General features: G+C 42.7%; 1 protein-coding gene across 1 annotated transcript; it reads left to right on the top strand.

Moving 5' to 3' along the window:
- Positions 1-10918: 10918 nt before the first annotated feature.
- LOC136517160 (uncharacterized) lies at positions 10919-15513 on the top strand. Its single transcript, XM_066510683.1, has 4 exons — positions 10919-11161; positions 11288-11459; positions 14563-14696; positions 14798-15513. The coding sequence occupies exons 2-4, from the start codon at positions 11304-11306 to the stop codon at positions 15273-15275; spliced, it is 768 nt and encodes a 255-aa protein (XP_066366780.1). The 5' UTR covers positions 10919-11161; positions 11288-11303; the 3' UTR covers positions 15276-15513.
- The last annotated feature ends 313 nt before the right edge of the window (positions 15514-15826 follow it).

The following is a 15826-nucleotide window of genomic DNA, read 5'->3' as shown; positions in this document are numbered from 1 at the left end:
AGCTTTGGTGTATCTTTGAAGCATTTCATAAAATATGTTGACTTAGCATATTAGTAGTAGAAGAGAATGCAGTAGATAACATGTGCTTGTAGTATATTTTTCTTGGATGATGTTGACTACCTTGCATTCAAACATATCCATTGTATTCATCTCATCCGATGCACCGATTGCATAAGCACTTACGCACATTGCATCATACAGGATCGCAAACCGAGAGCCCAGTCATCATACCCGAGGAGCCCGAGGAGCAGTTCGAGGTGCAGCCGCAGGAAGTGCCGGAAGCCGACGAGGAGGACGTTGAGGAACTTCCGGAGTGCCCCGATCACCGCCCGAGCTCCTTCGAGAGAGGCAAGCCCCGGAGCATTTTTCTCCCGGTTTGCAATTATTTAATTAAATGCTTTACTTTAATTGATGCATTACGTTCAGGAGTTGGTTGCAACCGTTGCTGCATTATACCTTGTTTACCTTTGTTATACTATATCCTTGTTACCCTGGTATCCGCAGTCGAGTCAATGCTTAGCAGGCTTAGACCGGTAGAAGTCAGGTGATTCCCTATCACCTGCGAGCTATAGGTGGTTACCTGGATCTGCTTGGATGACTATGAAGTCATGGTATAACTAAGTGTTAAATGAAGTTGAGACCGGACGGAGACTTGTAGAGTTTTGGACTGTAGTGTTTCCGTCTATGTCGATTAAGGACTGACCGTTGTTGGGCCTCGAGTCATGTTGAACGCATGCCTTATATTTAGCTGGCCGGATAAAGTACCTTCCGACCGCGAAGCTGGGAGATTTTTCGGGCCGAGTAGATTGCCCGCAGCGCACTGTGCCGGAGCAGGTGTGGTAGGACATGGGGGCGAGATGATAAGACCAAAGTGTAGTCGGTTGGCCCCCGGGTACATGTGGTTTCTGGCAAACTCGAGATACCTAGAAAGTTGGCTCGGTGATCAATATCTCACTTTAGCGGGTGAGTGAGGTTTGTGTAAGGAATAAATTACCAGCTGGTTAGAAATCGATTCGAATCACCATCGCTCCTGGATAGTGAGCACTTGACTTGAGTGACTTCATCGTAGTAAATGTTTATGGAACACTTGGACAGTTATAATGAATATGACAGTATGGAAGTTGTTTAATGATCATTGATTATCGCTATCTGCTTAATCACATGTTTACTCTAGTATAGGTGCAAATCTAGTCGACAGGTTCATAATAATTAACTTGGCAATAATGCTTTTAGAAAGGTTCTTGAAATGCTAAAAATGCTTCTTTTGCAAATGAGTCAGCTACCCTACTATAAAGCCCTTCATAATCCTTGGTGTCACTTATTTTCGGTTATGTCGGGTAAGTCTAGCTGAGTACCTTCTCGTACTCAGGGTTTTATTCCCACTTGTTGTAGATGGGCAGATGTATTACGGCTACTATATCAACTGCCTGTATCCTGCGATGGGTGATGCTTAGGACCATGGGCATGGGCATTCCTTACGTCTCATCTGATGCTTTTGTTAGAGATGATCATTTGCTGGCACTATATTTAAACTCCGCGTGAGTGTGTGTGTGGTTTGAACAAATGACTTCCGCTACTTTTATTCGAACTGGTTTTGTAATAACTATGTTGAAACTCTGATGTATCTGAGATTGTGAACTTTTATGTAATATGTGATGGTGACCGCTAGACTTATTACGATCTTGGCTGGAATGGAAGTTGGTTTGAAATCCTTCGTGATTTCACGGACTACCGGGTTATACGGGCTTAAGTTTGCTAAATCGTCTGCTTTGGCGGATGATTTTCTTACTTAATTTCGTATAATTGGTCAGTTCTATTACACATTACTTGTTGCTGAAATATGCAGATGACAAATACTCGCTGTACCACGTATGAGGCCGCTAAGACCGATGCTAACGGTGCGGGGACCGGTGGTGGTGGTGGAAACCACGGCAACAACAATGAGCCTCCCCATGAACCGCATTTGCCACCTCCTCCCCCGTTTACCCCAGAGGTGTTCCTCGCACAGTTGCTCGGGAGTCAACGCAACACGGAACAATCCCAGAAGAACATGGAGGATTTTCTGCGTACCATCACCAACAATGTTCAGCGCGGTAACAATCAGGGTGGTGGCATTGGGGTGAATCAATATAGCAGCTTCAAAGATTTTATGGACATTAGGCCGCCAATATTCAAGGAAGCAACGGAACCACTTGATGCTGAAGAATGGATCAACACTATGGAAGATAAATTCCATGTGTTGAGGATGACTAAGGTATTGAAAACCGAGTATGCTGCACATTAGTTGCAAGGACCAGCGGGAATGTGGTGGAAGCACCATCGCACCACCTTCCCTCCAAATGCTCAGACTACGTGGAGAGAGTTCGCTGAAGCCTTCCGTGGAGTTTATATTCCACCCGGGTTGATCGAGATGAAGTTGGGAGAGTTCTTGGCGTTGAATCAGGGCACCAAGACCGTGACGCAATATTTGCATGCCTTCAACAACTTGTGTCGTTATGCTCCTGACATGGTTGACACTGATGCTAAGAGAATCGCCAGCTTCAAGAGAGGACTCAATCCAAAGATGATGAAGCATGTGGGTACCAACACCCGCGCCAGATTCAATGACTTTATCAGTGATTGTCTGAAGCAGGAAAAAACAACAATGCCAGCACCGCAGCTAAGACTCACAAGAGAGCCCTAGAAGGTGGTCTGTCCCAAGCAAGAGCACCTACGGGGGGTCGTCCTCCCTATCATCCATCTGCACCTGGCGCTAGGTTCAGGCCACCTCAGCAGAGAGGTCAGAATTTCTAGGGACCCTAGAAACCTTACAAGATGGCAGTACAGTCTAACAAGGTAGCCGCAACTGCGGTACAGGGTAGTTCCAAGGGAGCTGTGGGATCTGCTGGTACAGTAAGGGGACCCTGCTACAATTGTGACCAACCCGGCCACTTCTCAAGGTTCTGTCCTTATCCGCCCAAGAAGAAGCAACCGACCTATCCTGCTCGGGTGCATAGTACGACTGTGGATGAGATTCCTGAGGGAGAGCCCGTAACCGCTGGTAAGTTTCCTGTCAACGAAAACCCTACAGTTGTTCTATTTGATTCTGGATCATCGCATTCTTTTATGAGTCAAGCATTTGCACAGAAACATGAACAACTATGCATAGAATTGGGTTATGGTTACCGTATAAGTTCAGCAGGGGCTAATGTTTTGACCAATCGGATGGTTCGAGGGGCAACCCTTGAATTAGGTAGCAGGAAGTTTCGAGTGAACTTGATAGTTATGCCTAGACTAGTTCTGGATGTCATTATAGGGATGAATTGGATGAAGGATTGGGGAGCAGTTATAGATACTGGAAGTCGGGTACTTACCCTTAAGGATCCCCTAGGTGAGGGTACTTTCCAAGTACCATTGCCTCGGAGAACAGACCTTATAAGTGTGACATATGCTACTGAAGTTATTTCTATTCATCAGATTCTGGTAGTGTGTGAGTTTCCGGATGTATTCCCAGACGAGTTACCTGGTCTTTCGCTAGATAGGGATATTGAATTTGGAATTGAGTTAATCCCCGAAATAGCTCCGATTTCAAGGAGACCCTATCGGATGCCTCCAGACGAATTAGTTGAGCTGAAGAAGCAACTAGAAGAGTTATTGAAAAAGGGGTTTATTCGGCCAAGCAAGTCTGAATGGGGATGTCCCGCCTTATTTGTGAAGAAGAAGAAAGAGGGCACGTTGAGAATGTACGTAGATTACAGGCCACTTAACGTTGTAACCATCAAAAATAAGTATCCCTTGCCTCATATTGATGTTCTGTTTGACTAGTTAGCCAAGGTTAAGGTGTTCTCAAAGATAGATTTGAGATCCGGTTATCATCAGACCAAGATTAGGCCCCAAGATATACCGAAAACCATATTTTTCACCAGATACGGGTTGTATGAGTATCTTGCCATGTCCTTTGGCTTGACAAATGCTCCTGCATACTTTATGTTTTTGATGAATACAGTTTTCATGCTAGAATTGGATAAGTTCGTGGTTGTGTTCATTGATGACATTCTGGTGTACTCCAAGAACGAGAAGGATCATGAAGAGCATCTAAGAATTGTCTTGACCAGACTTAGAGATCATAAGCTGTATGCTAAGTTTAGCAAGTGCGAATTCTGGTTGAAGAAAGTTCCTTTTCTTGGTCACATTCTATTAGAAAATGGAGTTTCAGTCGATCCAAGTAAGGTGCAAGAGGTTATGGATTGGAAGGCATCGACCACAGTTCCTGAGATTAGGAGTTTCTTAGGATTAGCCGGTTACTATCGTCGTTTTATACCGGACTTCTTGAAGATTGCCAAGCCAATGACAAGTCTACTACAGAAAGATCACAAGTTCATGTGGATAGAGGAGTGTGAAGCAGCTTTCCACACCTTGCGGAAACTGTTGACCACTGCTCCTGTTCTCGCACAATCAGACATTAAGAAACCATTTGATGTGTTTTGCGATGCATCGAAAACTGGATTGGGCTGTGTTCTTATGCAAGAAGGTAGAGTCATTGCTTATGCCTCACGTCAATTGAGAAAGCACGAGGGCAACTATCTGACATATGATCTTGAACTTGCTGCAGTTGTGCATGCCCTAAAAATTTAGAGACATTATCTACTTGGTAATGTGTGCAATATTTTCACAGATCACAAGAGTCTCAAGTATATTTTTACCCAATCAGAGCTGAACATGAGGCAGCGCAGATGGTTGGAATTGATCAAAGATTACAACTTGAATGTGCAATATCATCCTGGAAAGGCCAATGTAGTGGCAGATGCTTTGAGTAGAAAGTCACATTTCTTGAATGTGCAGCCATTACTTGAAGATGGGTTCGATCTGATGCATCCTGCTGTGTTACATAGTATTCAGATTAGTTGCTCTTTGGAGAGTAAGATAATAGAAGGCTAGAAAATAGACAAGGGAATATTCCACATCAAAGAGAAAATAAAAGAAAAGCCGTCTAAGCACTTTAAAGTGGATGAACAGGGCGTGTTGTGGTTTGACGACCGTCTTGTGGTTTCCAAGGATCGAGAGCTTAGGAATAAACTCATGGATGAAGCTCACCTTTCTAAGCTATCTATCCATTCAGGAAGTAGTAAGATGTATCAAGAACTAAGACCTCGTTATTGGTGGACCAAAATGAAGAAAGAAGTTACAGCATATGTTGCCAGATGTGACACGTGTTGTAGAGTGAAAGCTATTCATATGAAACTTGCCGGTTTGTTGCAACCTTTGTCCGTACCTAGTTGGAAGTGGGATGATATAAGTATGAATTTTATCTCGGGTTTACCCACTACTCAAAAGGGACATGATTCGATTTGGGTGATTGTGGACCGTCTTACCAAGACCGCTCATTTCTTGCCTGTCAAGACAGAATATAGACCACCTCAATATGCCGAGAAGTATATCGCAGAAATTGTAAGGTTGCATGGTATACCAAAGACTATAGTATCTGATAGAGGGCCACAGTTCATGGCTCACTTTTGGGAACATTTACACAAAGGCTTAGGAACTAGTTTGATTCGTAGTACCGCTTATCATCCTCAGACAGATGGTCAGACTGAACGAGTGAATGCTGTTCTAGAGGATATATTAAGAGCCTGTGTGTTGTCTTCTAGGGTATCATGGGAGTCATGGTTACCATTAGCTGAGTTTGCTTACAATAATAGTTATCAAGAAAGCATCAAGATGGCTCCATTCGAAGCTTTGTATGGCAGACAATGTAGAACACCATTGAATTGGGTCGAGCCAGGAGATAGAAGGTATTATGGCATTGACTTTGTAGAAGAGGCCAAGAAGAAAGTTTATATTATTCAACAAAATATGAAGGTGGCCTAATCGTGTCAGAAAAGTTATGCAGATAGAAGAAGGAGACCCCTTGTGTTTGAAGTTGGTGACTATGTTTATCTGAAGGTCACGCCAATGAAGAAGAAACGGTTTGGAGTCCGAAGAAAGCTTGCCGCTAGATTCGTAGGACCATACAAGATCTTGGAAAAGAGAGGTCCAGTAGCTTATAAGATAGAGTTACCTGAGACAATGAGTACCGTATTCCTAGTTTTCCATGTATCACAACTCAAGAAGTGTTTGCGTGTCCCGGAGGAAAGAATAGAACCTCGGGACATCAAACTCAAATAAGATTTGGTGTATCATGAGCAACCAGTCCATGTGTTAGACACTAAAGAACGTGCTACTCAGAATAGTGTGGTGAAAACATACAAAATACAGTGGAATCATCATGATGAGGGAGATGCAACTTGGGAAACGGGAGAATATCTACAAAAAGCTTATGAAGATTTTTACAACAAATGATTCATAACCCAAATCTCGGGACGAGATTTTTATAAGGGGGGAGGGCTGTAACACCTCGGTGCTAAGCATGCGTTAACATTTTGCAAATCATGATCATAATCATTATTATGCATTCATAAGCATGACATGAAATATAGAATTGAAATATATTAATGAAACAGGTATGTGTAGTTTTGTTTTAATAGATTGGATGCTATGTTTGTTTTGCCATGTGTGTACCTTGGTTGATCACTTAGACAACTTAGAAGTAATTAGAATGCATTTTGGAGCAAAGTTTATATTCAAAATTTTGCCAAATTATGCTTTTAAAAATAATTCTTCAAAAATTGGGTTTTGAATTATTATTGATTTTTATTTGTAATTCAAAATCTACTTGGAATTTGATTTTGGTCATAAAAGCAAAGTTGTAGATCTCGAAAAATGGAGCAACTTTCATTTTTGCACCAAATCTTGAAAATGATTTTTTGTTGCTCAAAATGATGAATTTGGGGTTGTTTGAATTTAGATTTTAAAAAGAAAATCGTTTCATTTCCTTAGCGGGCTGCCGCCCTCGCTTCTCGGCCCACGGCCGAAGCCGGCTCGGCCTGCCTCCGCGCCCGCCGCTCGCTCGCCCACCCCGCGTCTGGCCCAGCAGCGCTTCGCCGGCCTAGGCCCACGCCGCGGCCGCTCCCGCGTGCAAACGCGCCCGCCTTCCCCGCCTGCCTGGTCACCACGCGGCGCCCGTACACCGGCGGTGAGGGGCGGTGCGTGCTCCGATCGGTTGTTCTCCGCCTTCAAAGCTGTCCGAACGCGCGCACGCCATCCTGTCTCCTCCTCATTTCTCTCCAGTTCAGAGCTCCACGGGAGCTCTCGCCACCGAGCGCCGCCGCTGCCCCGTCGGCGACGTACCCCTCCTCCCACGCCTTTTTCTTCGATTCCCGCTGCCAGCAGCTCCGCCTTGGGTCCCTGCCTCGCTTGCGCTCGCTCGCGGCTGCCGTCGTCGAGGTAAGGGCCGAGGTTGGCCGCCTCCTTTCTCTCCGGCGAGTGCGCTGCCGCGGTCGCGTGGACCGTCACGCCACCGGACCAACTCCACTCTTCCAGTCGGTGCGGCTCAGCGTGGTGTGCACGCTGGCATCGCCTGCGCCACTAGAAGAGCTCGCCGCCGGTGAGCACCGGTCGGCGGGGCTCCTCCCCTGCTCTCGGGTCACTGACCCGTGGGGCCGCAGGGCCCAGCTGCAGTGGCCGGTGGAAGTTTCGGGTGCACAGCACCGGGTGCACCCAGCGTTTGCGCCCGGCTGATTTTCGTTTTTGAAAGAAAAAGATTTCTGGAAAATGCTTTTAAAGGATTCTAAAATAAATAGTTGCTGCTGTGGTGTCCCAATTTTGGTGAAACAAATTTCTTTGTGTTTTTTATTCTTAGATCTACAATATAAAAATGTTGCATGTCAGTTTTGGGATACATTTATGTAGAGCTTTATTTAATTCTTGATATTGCTGATATCTTATAAAATGGTTAGTAAATCCTATATGTATCAGAAAAATATGATTCCAAGTTTGTTACTCTTCTTGTGTAATGTACTTTCTGTGAAAAATATATTCCATGCATGTCCTGTATAAAAATTATGAGGTGTAGTTCAAGTGCATTTAATGGCTGATTTTTGTTATTTTTGCTAGAGAGCAAAATTTGTATAAAACATACATGTGATAATTTTTGTACAGTGATTGTATGCTATAAAGATCATGGGAAAAATACTAAATCTGTTGTTTGACACTTTTCATAATACAAAGTATTTTCACATTCATAATTAGGTCCAAGCTTGTCATTTTTGTGTAGGCTATTCCACTTATCCAAATGCCATAAAAATCTGATGGTAGACTACTTAGGATAGTACTGTGCTATGGTAATTTTCTAAGATTTTTCTAAGCTATAAAAATAGATGTTCCTATTCAAACCTATTATTAACTAGGGTTAATCAAATGTTGCTTTGTGTATGCTTAAGAAATTAGTGGAGCTTTGGTGTATCTTTGAAGCATTTAATGAGATGTGTTGACTTAGCATATTAGTAGTAGAAGAGAATGCAGTAGATGACATGTGCTTGTAGTACATGTTCTTGGATGATGTTGACTACCTTGCAATCAAGCATATTCATTGTGTTCATTTCATCCGATGCACCTTTTGCATAAGCACTTACGCACCTGCATCATACAGGATCACAAACCGAGAGCCCAGTCATCATACTCGAGGAGCCCGAGGAGCAGCTCGAGGTGTAGTCGCAGGAAGTGACCGGAGCAGACGAGGAGGACGTTGAGGAACTTCCAGAGTGCCCCGATCACCGCCCGAGCTCCTTCGAGAGAGGCAAGCCCCGGAGTATTTTTCTCCCCGGTTTGCAATTATTAATTAAATGCTTTTACTTTAATTGATGCATTACGTTTAGGAGTTATTTGCAACCGTTGCTACATTATACCTTGTCTACCTTTGTTATACTATATCCTTGTTACCCTAGTATCCGCAGTCGAGTCAATGCTTAGCTGGCTTAGATCGATAGAAGTCAGGTGATTTCCTGTCACCTGCGAGCTATAGGTGGTTACCTGGATCTGCTTGGATAACTATGTAGTCATGGTATAACTAAGTGTTAAATGAAGTTGAGACCGGACGGAGACTTACAGAGTTTTGGACTGTAGTGCTTTCGTCTATGTCGATTAAGGACCGACCGTTGTTGGGCCTCAGGTCATGTTGAACGTATGCCTTACATTTAGCTGGCCGAATAAAGTACCTTTCGACCGTGAAGCTGGGAGATTATTCGGGCTGAGTAGATTGCCCACAGCGCACTGTGCCGGAGCAGGTGTGGTAGGACACAGGGGCGCGATGATAAGACCAAAGGGCAGTCGGTCGGCCCCCGGGTACATGTGGTTCCTGGCAAACTCGAGATTCCTGGATAGTTGACTCGGTGACCGATACCTCACTTTAGCGGATGAGTGAGGTCTGTGTAAGGAATAAATCACCAGCTGGTTAGGAATCGATTCGAATCGCCATCGCTCCTGGATAGTGAGCACTTGACTTGAGTTACTTCATCGTAGTAATGATTATGGAACACTTGGACAGTTATAATGAATATGACATTATGGAAGTTGTTAATGATCATTAGTTATCATTATTTGCTTAATCACATGCTTGCTATAGTATAGGTGCAAATGTAGTCGACATGTTAATAATAATTAACTTGACAATAATGCTTTTGTAAATATTTTTGAAATGCTAAAAATGCCTCTTTTTGCAAATGAGTCAGTCACCCTACTATAAAGCCCTTCATAATCCTTGGTGTCACTTTATTTTCGGTTATGTCGGGTAAGTCTAGCTGAGTACCTTCTCGCACTCAGGGTTTTATTCCCACTTGTTGCAGATGGGTAGATGTATTATGGCTACTGTATCAACTGCCTTTATCCTGCGATGGGTGATGCTTAGGACCATGGGTATGGTCATTCCTTACGTCTCGTCTGATGCTTTTATTGGTGATGATCATTAGCTGGCACTGTATTTGAACTCCGTGTGAATGTGTGTGGTTTTGAACAAATGGCTTCCGCTACTTCTATTTGAACTCGTTTTGTAATAATTATGTTTAAACTCTGATGTATCTGTGATGCAAACTTTTATGTAATATGTGATGGTGACCGCTAAACTTATTACGATCTTGGCTGGTATGTGAGTTGGTTTGAAATCCTTCGTGATTTCACGGACTACCGGGTTATACGGGCTTAAGTTTGCTAAATCGTCTGCTCTGGCGGATGATTTTCTTACTTAATTTCATATAATTGGTCTGTTACAGCTCGCTCCACGTTTTTTTAGCCAAACAATTTTAACTCCATACACTCTATTCGAGGAAAAAGGGTGGAGTTGTGAGAGCACCTAAAGATGTGCTCCACAAACTATCTGGAGTTTGTGGAGCAGTCCCAAACACCCCCTAAGAGCAAGAGCGCGTATTTAAATTTTTTTCAAATGGCTCAAACTATGCTCAATATTTTTTGTAAAATAATAATTGCATTAAGTGATCATTTGTATTTTATCAAATTTCTATGAGTTTATCAAAATATTTTAATAAAGTTAAATTTGAACTTAGTTAACCCATACTTCTATGTACTACTACTTTAGAAAAGATAACCAATTATTTAATTATATTTCACTTATCTTTTTTGGGCATACATTTACCTTGGGCTTGCAATCCACTCCTAATGGATATCCGATAGAACTATCCGAACTAGCTATCCGGATTATCTGATTCCCATGGGCATCGCCCATCTTATATTTGTATTCGATATTTGAAAAAAAAAATCTGAATCCGTATTTGACATCCAAAAGAAAATATGTCTGAATCACTATCCAATCTTCTTCGGTTGATCAGACGGTCAGAAAATCCCTATACCCCTTACAGCTCTAGGGATATTAGTGTGAAACTTTGGATCAGGATGAGCCTAGCCTAATGGCAAGAACATTGTTACATAGTTTCAAAAAAAAAAAAAAACATTGTTGTTTAAAAAAAAAAAGGAACATTGTTACATGGTTCAGGTAGTATTTGCAGGCGATTCATATCAGTGGGCCTCAGTGTTAAGACCGGTTGGGCTATCTCGGCCCAACCGTCGACCACCTGGTCCACCTCCCTCGTTCCGTCTCCCTCCTCGCAACGCATTCCTCTCGTCCATACTACGCCGCCGCCGCCGCCGCCGCCGCCGCCTTCTTGCTCACCGCCGACAGTGCCTCAGTCCAGAATCCAGATCGAGCCTCCCTCTTCCCAGATCGGGTCCTAGCTGGGATACTGCCGCCGCCCAACGCCAGGTGCCGAGTCCTTCGCCGGCGAAGAGCGCCGACCAGGTATTCCCACCCCCCTTCTCTTCCCTGTCTGCTGTGCAAAGCCGAGTTCCCAAACTCTAACCTCAAGCCATTTGTTTATTTGATGCCTACTAACTTATTCCAATTCTATTCTTGTTGGGTCTGAAGTACGAGATTGAGGAAGATGGCCATGTTCTCATCCGCGCGCCTTGCCCTCCGCCGAGCTGCCTCTCTTGGGGCGGGCCTCTGCCGTGCCGCGGAGGATCCCTTTTCGCGAAGGCTTCTCCATGGGCAGCTCCTCCCACGTTCCTTTGCCTCCGATGCATTCGGACACAACAGGGTATCTCTATCTTATCCCAACTCTCTTGATTGATTTCATTCTCGATCTATTAGGTTAATCTAGGAGACCATGCATCTAGCCCCAGGCAAATGGGGTTGTGTCAGACATTTGCCTTGAAGGCAATTAGTTTTCCTTTCCACTTTGAGCAGTCAACCTTAGTGTTAATTACAATATTAACCATGACTTGCATCACTGTCTCTATTTATGATGGCGTTGTGTCATGTTTATATCATCATATCAGACTTTTCAGACCTTACAAATGCTATTTTATTCTCTAGCATGTTTTGAGGGCACGCTGTGTGCACTCTATGGTGTTTTAGATTCATTCGGATAACAAAGAACTGCAGCGTATTGTTACCCAAAAACCATTGATAACAACTCTGGTTTTGTGATTAACAGAAGACGTGTTATTAGCATATTATCTAGTTGATAAATATCCACATCATACCATACACCAATCCATAAACCATAAAAGTTTAGCTTCGACTCTATAGGTTTCATTTGAGCAAATAAGGTGCCACTTTCAGACACTACTTATTAAATACAAATTCACATCTAACTAGAAAGAGAAAACTGAGAAAGCTAGTGAAGTGAAGATATCCAAGTTACCAGGTTCTGCTGCCCTCAAGGCATTGTATGATCTCTAGCGGCTTTCTACCTGTCAAGCTCGATAAGAACTACTTCCAAACATCTCTATACACCATTCGTTTCAAAATCCAAATTGCAAGTCATTTTGGTTTTTCTTGGTACATAGCTTTTGCGATGCACCTAGATATATATCTAGATATAGAAAAGCCAAAACGACTTACAATTTAAAATGGAGGAAGTGCATCGCTTTTTCTAGGTTAGTTGGCCAGTCATTGCATACCTCCAGATGTTTTTAGATTGTGCGCAACAAAATTCATGGCAGTAGGTACAGTTCTTTAATCTAAATTCATGAGCTACAGGAAAAAAGTGAGGGCCATTTTATAATAAACAACTTACATCTTTTATATAAAAAATAAGTCTTAGCCAAAAAAAAATGACATCAAGAGTGAATGGCAATATTAGCCAAAAAAAAAAATGACATCAAGAGTGAATGGCAATATTTGCTAACATGCAAGTTATCAGTCTTACAGTGTTGCATGTTTTTTTTTTACTAATAAGGTTAAATCAGTGGAAAACAGAGCTGCAGCAAAAAAATAATCACTGAAGATATTGTTCTTAGCAGTCAACACCAGAAAGACGACGGAAGGCCAGTATTATTGCGGAGAAAAAAAGAAGAGTGTGTGCTTCAGTCAGAAAGTACCTAGTTTCCATAGAACTCTTAGCAATTTCTAGACAAACTTTTCATATAACTTTTTCAGTGGACAATGCACATGTCACTAAAACATGGAAGGTGAGAGAGCTTACCTGATCCATATCCTACAGGAGGATCCGTCCCGTGTAAGGAAACATGTTAGTCTTACATACTGTACAAAACAAAAACTGTGACAGATATTTAATTTTGGCAACCCACAAATAGCTGCATGACTGCAAAAAGAAAAAGTTAAATAGCTGCGGTTAAACAACAAGGGTCATGGGCCACTCTTTTAGCTGTAAGATATTTATGAGACAAAGAAAACTCCTGTTATAACAACTTTGGTGTTTCAAAGATGGCCATCGTCCACAATGACCGTGATCCAGTAAGGTCACATTAAGAATTCTCGCAGGATCCAATCTAGAAGAACCAGCTGCAAGTTCATCAGCATCTGAATCATCACACTTGACTACTTGAGATAGCACCTAGATCCTTGTGTGAAGCCCAGGAACGAAATTATTCCCCTAAAAAGTGTGCAAGATGACGTAACCTAGCTGAGCCAAATATGAACACAGAAATATTCAAGGTCATTCAAAATGGCAAGCACCACTCTGATCAGTGCATGGCAGGAACTTAATATATGACAGGGACACATCACCACCATTTTTGTTTGATGTGAAAAATTGGAGAATGAAAAACAATAGCTACCTCGTGACTTTCTCTGGTTGGTCAGTTCTTCTTACAAACCATGACTTTCTCTGGTTAGTCAATATCTCCTGAAATCATCACCTTTCATTTCCTTTCTCTGGTTGGTCAATATCTCCTGAATCATCACCTTTCATTTCCTTTCTCTGGTTGGTCAGTTCTTAAAAACAGTTATTCTTATCATGTTTGTATCTCAAAAAAATCCACATAATAAATCTGAAATCCAATAGTGAGGGGAGGCCGAAGAGCCTTCGAGGGATTCGATGGCGGGAGTGAAGAAGTGCGGTGGATTCGGCGGCTGGGTGAGGGGAGCAGAAGAGCCATGGGGGATTTGGGGAGCAGAGGCCATGCGGAGTAGTGGGAAGTGGGTGACCGGGTGGGAAGGCGTTCGACCAAGTGGGGTGCCAGAGTGCAAAATGGTTGGACCATGGACACACTACATACTTTTTAAGTAAGAGAGAAGAGAGATCAGAGATGTCCAAAGTGTTAAGGATATCCTACTGGAGTGAGTGCATCACTTTACTGTTGTAATTTCATAATTTTCAAAGTGAAGTTTGTCAATCTTGGACTTTTTCATGGGTTAGGGATTTTCTTTGGTGTATTTTTTATGAAAAAAATTGATTCCATTCTATTCACAACAACATATAAACTTGTCTGCCATTTGTGGTTGATTTCCCTGACGCTACAGCTGTTGGTGATGGTATTGATTAATGTTCATTCCCTTGCATAGTATTTCATATAGTTGTAGGTTTCTCATCTCCGAACCTACACAAGTGCTTGCAAATATCCTGATCGTATCATGAAAAGTAACTAAAAGCTGTTGCATTGGAGCTTGAAATTGAGATGATAATATCAGCAAGGATGCAACATGTTTTCACATGAGTTCTTAATTTTAGAAGTGTGTAGCTTTTCTTTTCATTACATTCTGTAAAGAATGAAAAAATGTCTCCACTGCTTGTATATTTCTGTGTTGCTTGTTTTAGCCACATGCTCTTACCCCATTTTTCATTCTCCATGTGGAACATTGATATTATGCCTTGTAAACCATAGAATATTGAGATCACATTGCATCAATCACTGCTTATCAGAATTTTAACAGAATCAAATTTGTTTATCCAGCCTTTCCCACCTTCTGGGTCTGGAATTGCAGATATGGATCCACGTCAGAATTTTAATAGTTTTAATTTTGTGCGTCAAGATATTCATGCTAACGCACAGGTCAACTTGAACAACACAGATAATGGTGCGGCGATGTAAGTAGGCAAATGTAATTTTAATTCAACGTACACATGTATTTGTCTATTCCATTATTTGCTGATTACTCATTTTCGCTTCATTCTGGCTTGACATAAAGGTCCAGGACAGCAACTGGAGAGAAACCTTTCAGCTCAAGGGAGGGCTTCTTATTCAGCTCTTCGCGTGCCTTTACTAATGACCATGAACAATATTCTAAGAAGAAGAGAGATTTTGTCCATGTCTTGCTGAAGAGAAAAAAGACCTTTGTGACTGTGACAGACTCTAGCGGGAATAAAAAGACAGGGGCCTCCGCTGGTTGTTTGGAGGACAGGAAAGGGCGATCCCGTCTCTCTCGGTATGCTTCTGAAGCAGTCGCGGAGCATGTCGGACGATCCGCCAGAAAGATGGGTTTAAGCTCTGTTGTCATGAAAGTGAAAGGGGCTTCTTTCTTCAAGAAGAAGAAGAAAGTGATCTTGAGCTTCAGAGAAGGTTTCCGAGGCGAAAGAGTGAGAGATCGATCTCCTATCATGTACATCCACGATGTGACCCAACTTCCACATAATGGATGCCGACTCCGCAAGCAACGCCGGGTGTAGTTTCTGAGTGAACTGGAATTAGAGTTGAGTTTAAAGAAAGAAGTGGGAAAGTATGGAAGGTGATACCAAAACCTTTTGTAATCGGTTTGCTGTTGGCCTAGTTGACTTAATAATATGGACATGTATTGTGTCTCTTGGATCTGTGCGACTTGAGTCGGTAGTGATTTTTGGGCAAATCAACCCTGGTTTTTGCATGACATTAATTTGCTCGCTCAATGAGTTATAGACAATTCTTCAAGTTTTGTACTGGCGTAATAATGCTGTTAAGTTGTGATTTGTGAAATGTCTGTGGCGGTATGATATGAGGCCTTGAATTGAGAGCCGGGGATGACCCTCTCAAGCTTTGATCTAATTCTTGCCGCCTGATGACCTGAACACGTTCATATCTCTTTCCTGTTTTCAAAGAGGCCATGTTTGTCTTTCCTGTTCTTGCCATGTTCTTGACAGTAGAAGTTCGCCTGATGACAGTCTCCCGGACCATAAGCAGTTCCTTGTACTGTTACTGGAGATGGCAGCAGGCCTTGGCCCTTGGCGCTCACGGAAAGGGTGGC

This window comes from Miscanthus floridulus, chromosome 17 (genome assembly GCF_019320115.1).
Source record: "Miscanthus floridulus cultivar M001 chromosome 17, ASM1932011v1, whole genome shotgun sequence".
NCBI classification, from domain to species: domain Eukaryota; kingdom Viridiplantae; phylum Streptophyta; class Magnoliopsida; order Poales; family Poaceae; genus Miscanthus; species Miscanthus floridulus.
Note: the sequence above shows the minus strand (reverse complement) of the source record. Positions and strands in the feature narration are given on the sequence as shown.

Coding starts and splice junctions, on each gene's coding strand:
- LOC136517160 (XM_066510683.1), top strand. CDS start 11,304: ATGGCCATGTTCTCATCCGCGCGCCTTGCCCTCCGCCGAGCTGCCTCT. Junction 11,460..14,562: donor ATGCATTCGGACACAACAGG/GTATCTCTATCT, acceptor TTGTTTATCCAG/CCTTTCCCACCTTCTGGGTC. Junction 14,697..14,797: donor ACAGATAATGGTGCGGCGAT/GTAAGTAGGCAA, acceptor CTTGACATAAAG/GTCCAGGACAGCAACTGGAG.